At 40.7% G+C, this 11532-nt stretch overlaps 1 protein-coding gene across 4 annotated transcripts in view; it reads left to right on the top strand.

Moving 5' to 3' along the window:
* The window catches only part of bicc1a (BicC family RNA binding protein 1a), a 54065-nt gene extending 42533 nt beyond the window's left edge, over positions 1 to 11532 (top strand). For all 4 annotated transcript variants that reach the window (XM_020602724.1, XM_020602706.1, XM_020602714.1 and 1 more), the window contains 11 exons: positions 1493 to 1654; positions 1960 to 2147; positions 2245 to 2386; positions 4003 to 4156; positions 4491 to 4650; positions 4743 to 4782; positions 5508 to 5662; positions 5859 to 6021; positions 6702 to 6865; positions 7541 to 7640; positions 9176 to 11532. In XM_020602724.1, coding sequence (XP_020458380.1) covers positions 1493 to 1654; positions 1960 to 2147; positions 2245 to 2386; positions 4003 to 4156; positions 4491 to 4650; positions 4743 to 4782; positions 5508 to 5662; positions 5859 to 6021; positions 6702 to 6865; positions 7541 to 7640; positions 9176 to 9303 — 1556 coding nt within the window. In that variant the 3' untranslated portion in view covers positions 9304 to 11532. The remainder of the gene's footprint in view (positions 1 to 1492; positions 1655 to 1959; positions 2148 to 2244; positions 2387 to 4002; positions 4157 to 4490; positions 4651 to 4742; positions 4783 to 5507; positions 5663 to 5858; positions 6022 to 6701; positions 6866 to 7540; positions 7641 to 9175) is intronic.

The raw sequence follows: 11532 nt of genomic DNA, 5'->3' as shown, positions 1-11532 counted from the left end.
TAAGAATCTGATAAAACTATCCCATCAACACCCCCATAAATCACAGTCATGGCACCATCGTCCATATATGCTCTTTACAGTAGGAGTTTTGTCTGCAGCCTCTGACCTCACCTTAATGGTATGAATTTCATGCCAAGAAACGAGTCCTGCATGTACAAATCATCAGAAAATAGCCTTGATACAAATTCAGTATTGCACAGCTTTGAATGAATATGAGCTCATGAATCAAAGGATGATTCATGACAGTTGGAATGACAAAGATGTTTGTCGGTCTGCATCGCCGAACTGAACACAAAGGCACCGAGTTCACTGTGGAACAAATGTCAGGATTTTTCCCAAGGGTGACTTTCAGTGTGCTGTAATGAGAGTAATACTGTATAATAAAAAAATATCTGAATTTGCCTTAATCTGATACAGGTGTTTGGGGTTTAGACTCTTTAAAAACATAGAAATGAGGACATGAGTAATGCAACAATCAAAGGCAGCAGGAAAAGCACATAGTAGGATAAACTGACGAGGGGAAGCTCTTGGCTACAAGGACACTGGCAATAGATCCATCACATTTCATCTGTATTAGAAGTTTCAGTATAAATATAAAAAAGGTTTTGTCTATGTATACCATCATTAGCTAATCACATCAAATCTGCATTTTATTATGCAGACGGAATGAAAAGAGGAATATGACAGTGTTTTTATAATATTGTTAAAATGTTTATTTTCTGTACCTATGGGATTTCAGGTACATGGAGTAGGTAAGTAATAGTTCTGGGTGTTTTTGTTTTTCTTGATAATCTGTTGCAGATTTTGACTATTTTGGAAAAATCTTTTAGATGTCTGGTTTTATGAGAACAATGATTTTGTATGTGGTGAATTTGTGGATTTTTTTAAAATTATCTTTTATGTCCTTGTTTTCCCACCAAATTACATGGGGAAAAATTGAATTTGAAAATTGTTTACAATGCAAAACAATGTGCCATGAAGACATGGTTTCTTGCCATCTTGTTTAAACCCAGGGGCCTCGTGGATGAAGTGGTGCATGGCCACATCCTGACTTTAGTAATAGCTACATGCTTCTCTCCCTCAGATTACAGGCCAGCCTGCCAGAAAAATCCCTGGCTTTATTCCTGGAGCCAAGCTAGCCCCTTGTTGAAGCCACAGACCTGCTTCTTTCTGTTTTCATACTCTGTGTTTTGGTAAAGACACCAAGCACCAGCTCAATAACATGGTTTTATTGGGTACAAGGAAGCACGAGATACGTACTTTAGCATCCATGACCTTGTAGAAATGTAAGAAATTCTTTTTCTCATTGGCTGTCTGGTTGATGGCAGTCTGATGGAATTCCTGTTAAATAGCAGGAAGACCAAGATTGTTTTCTGAGGGCCTTAGTGTAATGTGTGATTAGCTTGAGAAATGGCCGTGTATGCAGACAGGACCACCGCTGGTCTTTTCATCTCCTCCTCTCCTTTCCTTCCCCTTTCCCGTCTCTTCTCAGGTTTCCTGGGTGCGACGGCGCCCTACTCCCTCGCCAACTCCGCTGCCCCAAATGCTGTTCTCAACAGCTTAAACACCTCCATGAGCCCTCTGCAGACCCCAAGCCCTAGCGCCCCCACACCCTCCCCCTCCCTCTGGCCCAGTTCACTCACCAGCACCCAAGGTTCGTACACAGCATTGCTGTTGTCTTTTCTTTTTTTCTTTTTTTTTTATTGTACTATGGTTTTCTTGACATGCTTTATTGTTTTAACCTGCAGTGATATTGTTATAGATGATACTGTGCTTCATAGAAAAACCATGCAACTTGTAGGTGAACTTGACTCTCTTGTCCTGGGACTATGATCTCTGTACCATTATTTCAGTAGTTTTTTGAATATATATGTGAATGCATGGAGGCCTTTCAGACCTTGGAGATAATTCCCTTACTCATATTTTGAAAATTGCTGATGCTGCATTCTTTTGTTTCAGGCTTCTCATCTCCACTGATGCTGCACCCCGCCACCCAGGCTACGCTCAGTAGCATCCTGCTGTCGGGCGTACAGGGTTACACACAGAGTACACCATCCCCGCCACCTGGCCTTGCCCCCATAGACAAGCAGCCCAGTGGGGTCCCTGATTGCACTAAGGGCCCCTGCACTCTCAATGGTCATGTGAAGGTTGGTCCACTGCTGCATTTGACTATACTTTGATTTTGTTTGGCATGTACAGTATATGTCTTACACTTTGTGTATTTTTGTGCATACACATGTATAGCATCCTGGTTCTGTATATGGGAGGATACCAACTGCATCACTTGCAGAAACTGTTTTGAGTCCAGCCCCATGTGACTCCATCCAGGAGGCCAGTGGACACAGCTCTTCAGAACCGCTGTCCAGCAAGTCCAGTGCAGATGAAGGTAACTAAACTTATAAGGAAACTCAGCCTTTCCTACACATTGCAATATAATCTTGTCATCATTAGATGTGATTTTTGCATTTTTCAGTGGCTAATGAACTTTTGTATATTGGCCAATGAAGAGCAAATTATTCTTTGCATAACCACATAATCACCAAGGCCTGCTTGAGGAAAATTGCATTATTTGTTCCTGAGCCCACCCACAGCCTGAAATTTATGACGCTACTTGCTGTAAAACATGTTTAAGTATGCAGGCATCTAATGTAGAGTAGATACAACCCTGTCCACATCCATTTATTCAGCCCTAAAGAATTCAGACACTAATAGAGGCACCTGTATTTCCTAGCTAACCTTCATGTCACCTCCCATTCAAAAGACCCTGTCCTCTTCAGATTTGGAAGTTGGGAGGCTGCCAGAGAACCCACATCACCTATAACATCTACCTTACCTACTGGACGCCTAAAAAAAATAATAATTGAAATAATTTAATGATTAAATTAAGATTAATTCTTGTATTTGCAGCCATTTTCTTTGAGCATGTGGTTTTTAAAGAAACTGTGGCCAGTGTTTTTTCAAATGTAAATTTTAACTAGATTAAGAAGTGAATAAAAAGTTACAGCAGGAGCCTTGTTCTTTAATAACACATTGAAAATTGAGCCATTTATGTGTGATTATGACTTTTAATAACATTTTTAGCTCTTTTCTACTCTCCTGGACCTTTGTCTCACAGATTTGGCTTAAATGACCAATTTAAACTTTTCCATTTGAGATTTATGTAACTCTTAAACCCACTTTGAGGAGAATGCCTTGTATGAATGTATCACTAATTCTCTATACTGCCCTCCTGACCTCACACTCCCTGTGAATACATTTGTTGTGTTGGAACAGACGGATTAACCTCTTGTCTCTCAGTGCTTCAGAGAGGCTCTCGTTTCCTCTGTTCTTACACTTGATGTTTTCCCCTGGAACCTTCACTCTCATGCGTCTCATTTTTCTTCGCTGTTTTCTGAACTGGTTCTCACCTAGCGTGGTATATCCCTGTAAGGATTCGTCTCCCTCTCTCTACCCTCCTCCTCTGTCCCAAAATCTGTTTAAACTGGCTCCTCTAGTTTGACTTTACTCTGCACTGTGGAATGAGGGAGTACACATATTAAACCCCAGAGAACTTCGTTAGATTGACTGACATATTATTTTACACTATACAGTGCACCACACACATTCAGATATTCTTGATTATACATGCACTCACACTTATGCACATCCTGTTGCACAGAGCAGGTTCTTGTCACACTGAAAGGAAAGTAACAGATGAAAATCACTATACTTGACAGCTGCCGTGTTTTTAATTAATCCAGAATCCATCTGAGACTTGTCACACTCTAATCTATGCACACATATGCCACACACACTCCGTTACACTGTGTAATCCAGTCACTGCTGAGAACTCACTATGCAAGGCAGAAAATATGCAGTATTTCAGCTACAGTTGTAGTAAAATAAAGAAGACAGAGAACAGCTGTCAGTTTGTGTTTTCACATTGTCGAAACATGGGACAGATTAAGTAAAAATAAATTAATAAAAATGATGATCCAAATATATTTTGTTTGTTTTCTTTAGGCTCTGACACATTTGTTGAAGTGGGCATGCCCAGAAGCCCCTCTCATTCAGCCAACGGGAGTGAACTGAAACAGATGCTGGCTTCATGTAAGACATCATCAGGGAAACGGCAGGCTGTGGAGCTCCTGCAGGGCACCAAGAACTCCCATCTACAGTATGTTGGAGTCTAGAGATCACTTACATCTTCTCTTGTTACTGTTTAGCATTCCCTTGGATCATATACAGCTTACGCTGTTAGAGTTTGGCAGGTTTCTGTTAATCATTATAGATGTGGACAGAAGTGAGAATGTGAACCTGACACAGATGGATATTTTGTCAACATGGAAATTGAGTTTTGACATTGGCTGCCATATGGGCTGGGGATAAATGGGCTAACCATGGCCATCATGGTTATTACCAGTAACCAACTGTATCCTAACTTGTGCATAGGCCAAATTGAGGCTACATTATTGCGCTCACTGCATTATATTTATGTGTAATCCCAACAGCTCTGACTGTCTTCTCTCGGACACCGAGTCCAGCTCATCAGACAGTCCTGTGGCAGATAAAAGGGCACCGGGTAGCGAGCGGGCAGCTGAGCGGGCAGCTCAACAGAATGAGAGAGAGAGAATCAGGCTGGCACCACAGACGTCCTTCGCCAACATGCAGGTACACACCTAATATCCAGTGCACACACACAAACTAAACTGTTCTGGTAGTATTAAGGCATAAAGTAAAAGAACTGTGTGCTGTCTTTTTAGGCATTTGACTACGAACAGAAAAAGCTGCTGGCAACCAAAGGTAAGTTGGCATTTGTTGGGTCAAATACTACAGCATCATTAGTAGTGCCTGGATGTAGCCCAAAATTTAGCTTGTGTGAAGACAAACTGCCTCATAAGCCAAGGGCCACAACTGTGACATCATCAACAGTTATTTGCCCATTGAAAGTTTCTGAAAAAGGACCGAATTTTCCTTTTGGAAACTTTTTTTCCTTATGAACAGAAGTTTATAGTAATTACTAGAATATGCCACTTTTTAGATTGCACTTTGGTGGATCAATAAATATCAATAATTCAAGCTTCACAAATACAAATTCTTCTAGGGCTGCAACTAATGATAATTTTAATCATCGATTAATCTGTCAATTATTCCTACAATTAAATGGGATGTATAAAAAAAAAACAAAACATCCTTACTATCCACTGTTTCCACAGTTTTTCAAGCGTGTTGATGTGGCTCATTGACGTAGTCACCCAGTCGCTGACCCGGCCATCTCACACAGCTATGTGACTAGACTCAACTAATTGATAACAAAAATAGCTGGCAGTGAATTTAGTTAGCGATTCATTGTTGCAAAAATGTGGTGTAAGATTTCAAGATGCCGACTGTGTGTTATAGTTCATAACCTTTACCACAGGTAACACCGTAATCATTGCGTAAAAATAGTTTGATCTAACTTGAAGGAACATGCACATCTGTATAGGTGTACTGTATGTGTGCATCACTGTATGTCTGTATTCATACAGCTATGTTAAAGAAGCCTGTGGTGACTGAGGTGAGGACCCCTACCAACACTTGGAGCGGTCTGGGTTTCTCCAAGTCTATGCCAGCTGAGACCATCAAGGAGCTGCGGAGAGCCAATCATGTGTCATACAAGCCCAGCATGAGCACCACTTATGAGGTCAGACATATGAGGGCTCAGCATTTGCCATTCTTTAGTTCCTCTGATTGAGCATTTACGGTCATTATGTTTTTGTGTTTGTCCTGCTTTATTCAGTGGTATATAGATGTTTCAGACCCTGTACTGAGATGCAGTGGGGTTATTCAGAACACCTTATCACCTTATACTTGGATTATCTTCCTTTGTGTTCTCTCAGGGCTCCCCGCTGTCCTTGTCTCGATCCAGCAGTCGGGAAGGCGTGGCGAACGGCAGCGACTCGGATAACTGGAGAGAAAGAAATGGCGCCGGTAATGGCCTGCAGAACCACACTGAGTTCTCCTCCACTGTCAGCAGCCCCAAGAGGAAACAGAACAAATCTGGTCAGTTTAGCATCACAAGGACAAATTTTTAAGCATTGCAAGCCTCAAGGACAACAGCAGTTCGTCCAGTGCGTCAATAGTCTGAGAAATTCCTCAGAAAAGAGTAACAGAATGCCATCACATATGAAGGAATTAATAAGTTTAAGATGAAAAGGTCTCATTTTTAAACTTGATTTTGTGTTTAATGAGCTTCAAGCATAACACTCCTGTAATTATGAATCACTGAAGAAAACCAAGGTTAAGCGTACACTCCAGAGAAAACACTATCTACCATCCAAAATCAACATGTTTTAACATTTCAGTATGTGCACTCTTATCTCCACACTCGCATGCATGTGTGAGTTTGGCTCATTCATGTTGTCAGTGTACCCCCTTCTCTACTTAAAAGTTCAGAGATAGCACTTTATCCAACTTCTGCTGAAGTTGCCTCATATACCAGTTTAGCTAATCTATGAAACTAATATTTGTCTCAGCAGTCGGTTTGCAGCACATTCAATTTTGTCATCTTACTCTCACACACATCGACTACTGTAATTAAAGACAGCGTAGTTTCTTATGCTATAGTTTGTGCGAATTTACAACTGTGATAGCTTAGATGTGAATTCATTATTGCTGTTTTTTTTTTGGTTAAATTATCATCACTTGTTTTGTCATTTTTGCCTTAATTCTTCCATGCACAGCTGCAGAGCATTACCTCAGCAGTAGCAACTACATGGACTGCATCCCTTCGCTAACTGGCAGCAACGGCTGCAGCCTGAGCTCATCTCTGAAAGGCTCAGACCTGCCCGAGCTGTTCAGCAAGCTGGGCCTGGGGAAGTACACAGATGTCTTCCAGCAACAAGAGGTAACGCAGAATTCCCACTTGTTGTCTGTGTTGCTGATGTGGCTCTAGGGATGGCCGTGTCTGTTGGTCCACCGCTTTGATCCAGACCAAAATATCTCAATACCCAGTAGATGGGTTGCAATGAAATTTTATTCAGACATTTATGGAGGGGGTGAATCCCACTGACTATGTTGACCCTGACTTTTCATCTAGAGCCACATTATCAGGATAATTTTGATAATTATTTGTCCAGTACTTTGATTTATGACTAAATGCCTGAAAGTCACAGCATGGCTATCAAGCTTAGGTGTACTTTGGCTTTCAGCAAATGTGAGCATACTAACACTAAATTACGTTGGTAAACCTGCTAAACATTACAGCCACTAAACATCAGACATTAGTATTGTCACCATGAGCGTCTTACTAAATTTAATTCCCATATGTATGCATATAACAAAAAAGAGCAATGTAAGGGAGCAGGGTTGCAACATTTTGCTGCTTCCTCAAAATTCAAACGTTTGTGCTGATGAATAGCATTTATAACATGTTTGTTGGAAATGTATCATGAAAGTACTTTTCAATTAACATGCTACCTGTTGAAGTCATGACATTTATGGTTGAAGGTCTGCTGTCACTAGTAGAGGTTGCTAAATTGTGATAATAGCTCTGTTAAATGGATTTCTGGCTGTCTTCCAGATCGACCTCCAGACATTCCTGACTCTAACAGACCAGGACTTGAAGGAACTGGGCATCACTACCTTTGGAGCCCGCAGGAAAATGCTGCTTGCCATCTCAGGTACAAATAGGTTTGCTGCATTTTTTTTTTTAAATGTTGTCTCTGTCTTTTTCAACCAGAATTGACAACAAACATTAAGAACAGAGGTACAGAGGTTCCAACACATGACCACCTCTGTCTCAAGTTGGTCTTTTTCTTTGCTGATAATCACTGATTGCAGCTGGAGCTTTGACATGCCAGCTCACTTCAGCTTGAAGGCAAGAGACACATATTGTTTATGTTTCAATGATGCTTTGTTTTTTGTCTGTTGCTGCAGCAATCCTTAGTGGAGCTCAGCTATGAAGACAAAATGTGTGCTCCTAATGACAGGTCATTTCCACTGCCAGCCAGCCACTGGATGTGAAATTTTAAGGTAGCCCTTAATATTGGCAGCCTCTAGTAAGAGAAGTTCAAGACAGTGTAGCTCAACTAATTTATCTTGTAAAGATTTGAGAAAACATGTTGCAGTTGTTTGCACCAGCAGGAGTGACTGGGATCAGGGCACATTCTTCTCAGATGAGTGTGTTGATATTTCTCCAGTTGCTCCAGCTGCCGCCCTGATGATGATCCACACTCTCTTTTCTCTGAACTGGCTCTAATGTGAATATTGTAGGTGTCATACTTCATTACTGATGTCATAATCTGGACATTGTGATAGCTGGAATTTAAGTGTGTTCGGTTGTTAGGCTGCATAAGTTAATCATGCTCCTGCTGGGACTGGGCTTCCTGTCGTGGGTGTTCTATAAATGTTCAGCTGCCAGACCTCACACCAGAACCATGGTCGACCATGAGAGCAACAAGAGGAAATGGTGAGGCTGGTGCTCTGATATTAAGGAAGCAGAGTGATCCCAGGCCTTCTTTGGTTTTGCTGCCTGATGCACCAAACACAGGTCAATGCTCATTACCGCTGTCTGCTTCAAATCAGAAACACACTTGCCTTTGTCTTTCTGTATTTTTGCCTCTTATTATAAAGAGACACCGTGCTGTTTGAGACAATCCAGGTTTTAACTTCCTGCCTGTTTGCCAGTAAAAAGATCTGCTGGAGTGAGCTGCCTGTCTCCAGTAATTTAAGTGAAGGTTTATGCTGGCAGCAGCGGAATGCGGCTATCATATGAATTAGCTCAGAGATGCCAGGGTGTGCTTCTGACATTTTTCTGAAAACATTTTTTCTTGGCTGCACTGTAAAACCAGATGGACACAAAGAGGGCTTTTGTTGATCCGAGCAACCCTGCATTAATTAGAATCCGATTTTCTTGTCATGGTTGATCAATTGAGGCTAAAAACAATCGTTACCATACTCCCTTCTTCTAATTGCATTTATGCTTCCCTCACTTGCATCTCTTCTTTGTGCCCTAGCCCCACCCACGTAAGATGCAAAGAGAAACTGTGAGGAGACAGGAAACGTGTTTTAACTGACATGACACATCTTTTCCTTCTGTCCTTAATGTGAAGCGTCCAGTCACGAGCTGATTTCCAATAAAGGGCGTGTAAATCTGTAACAGACTTGGTGTCACCTTTGCTGCTGCTGATGTTTTGTGGTACTTTTTTCCTCACAGAACTAAACAAGAACAGGAGGAAGCTATTTGAGCAACCCATCAGATCCTCCTTTCTGGAAGGGGGGGCGAGTGGACGCCTCTCACGCCAGTTTCACACAGACATGGCCAGCGTCAGCGGGCGATGGTAGGCATCTCCATCCCCAGGCCGTCCCAGAACCGCTCATGAAGACCAACCTCCAGTGTGTCTTTCTGTGCCTTAGAAGCCCAAGTTTAAGAGGTTGTTTACCCCTTTTTCAGCTTGAGCTGAAGTAAGACTATATGTTGTTGCCATATAGTATATACACGTATATATAAGCCATAGTTTCAAGTTCCAGTTAATAAAAAGGGATTTCTCAGACACATGAGGTTCAGTGTTCACTCCTTCAAGAGCCATTCGTTCTATATGGAGCATTTATATATGAAGGTTGTTGTTGTTCTGAAGAAGGGTATTGTCCAGTGTTCACTCTTTGTTTAAAGGAACAGGCAGAGTGATTAGTACAGTCATTTTATACATTGATACTACCTGCATTTGCATTATGCTGTTGTATCAGAAACATGCACTTTAATTATAGAGTTTTGCCTGTGAGAGTGATTTCTTAGATTGAAGTAATAACTATGCATTTTTGACTAAAAGCACAGATGCATTATATATCAAACCAAATGTAAGCACTTGGCCAGTGAGATTAGGGCACCAGCAGATGAAGTACGTACAGGTCGGCACGCCAAAGTGACGGCTTCATTAACTTTAACACACACACCAAAGAAAAGTATCATTGTGGCCTTTGAACGTTATCTGCCTTCAGTGTTTTTCCTCTGAGGTCAGTGATTGTGTCCATATCTTTTTCTTCTTGTGTATTTCTACACAAAACCAAAAAAAAACGAATCATATTTTGTACTCATTATGCATTATGACTTTATTTTTAGTTTTTATTACCATTTTAGGGGAATGGGTGGGATGTTTAATAGCTATCAGTTTATATTTGTATTTTTTATACAGTCATCAATGAGTTTCTATGATTTTGTAATTAGATTATTACCATCTTTTACTTATTTTCTGCCCCTTAATCTGTGGAGCCGTAATATGGCTGTGCCATTAGACAGCAGCAGACGTCTTCCAATGTCCAGAGTATTTTGCATTAAGTGTGGTTAAGTGCCTCTGTAATTTTTTTTTTTTGTTTGTTTCTCTGGGAAAATGTGTATTTTGCGATACAGTAAGTATAAAAGCTAAGACTGGAGAATAAAAGAGTACAGTGTAGAAGATGTATCCGGTATGTAGAGGACACTTGTGAGAAGTTCTTAATGTGCACAAATGTTTATCTCAGTGTATCTAAATATAACAAAATAACAGCAGTCCTCATAGAATTTCAGAAGGAAGTTGGTCATTTGTCCATTTCCTTTTGATTTGCAATGGTTCCCTTTAAGGTAATTTGCTGTTTATCATGTTCACTTTTAACCACTTTCCACTTCTTGCATCTCATTCAAGCCATTGTCCAAGTGGTTGTCAAGTTAATGGCACTATATTAAATAATGTTCTGACATGGTTGCTGACGCCAACCAGAGAGATGTCTTTTTATTTCCTTTCAAGTCCTAAGGGACCTGCCCCTTCGCTCACCCTGTTTCTTGTCTGCTTTAACTGTTGACTGTTCAGTACAGATAAAAAAGCCAAAAAATAAATTAAAACATTAATAAAAAGGGATTCTTTATCCTGAGAGGAAACCTGGAGCCAGTTCGCCCCAGCTCATCATGGTACTACATTGAAACTGTTGAGCGCTGATAGTCTCAGCGCCGCGACTCGTGTTCCTGCCTAGCAGACATTTGTTTTCATCCTTTGCCTTGTTCGGATGCATTTGCTCGGGGGACAGTAGAGGTTCTTGTCTTATCAAGTGAATGTTTAAAAAATATTGATGCATGTTAATGCAGATCTATTACAGATAAGTGAAGACAGTAAGTCAAAGTTTACTGCCAGCTTGTTTAGTCTTTGTCCTTGACAGAATAGTTTCACAATCAAGTGATTTTTTTTTTTTTTTTTCCGGGGGGGATAGTCATGTTGTTCCCAAAGGGATTTATTTGAAGGAGTCTTTGTACTGCACTCAAATGGTACATTTATAATAAATGTAAACCACTAGGGAAATTATGTAATATGTAACTGTTATATGACCTTTTCATCTGATGCAACCATTAGTTCTTGTGTGAGAAAGGTACAATTCTGCGCAGAGTTCCGGGGGAGAAGTTGTATATAAACATTGCCGTTTGGCCAAAGCTCTGTTCACTGTGGCATCTGTTGATGCTGTTGGTATCATAAGGGTATTGTAGTGCAGAGGGTTTTATGGAGACTTGTCAAGCAGGCAGAAAATGTTCAGACCTTCAAATTATAATAT

Source organism: Monopterus albus, unplaced genomic scaffold (assembly GCF_001952655.1).
Source record: "Monopterus albus unplaced genomic scaffold, M_albus_1.0 scaffold3.1, whole genome shotgun sequence".
Classification (NCBI taxonomy): domain Eukaryota; kingdom Metazoa; phylum Chordata; class Actinopteri; order Synbranchiformes; family Synbranchidae; genus Monopterus; species Monopterus albus.
Note: the sequence above shows the minus strand (reverse complement) of the source record. Positions and strands in the feature narration are given on the sequence as shown.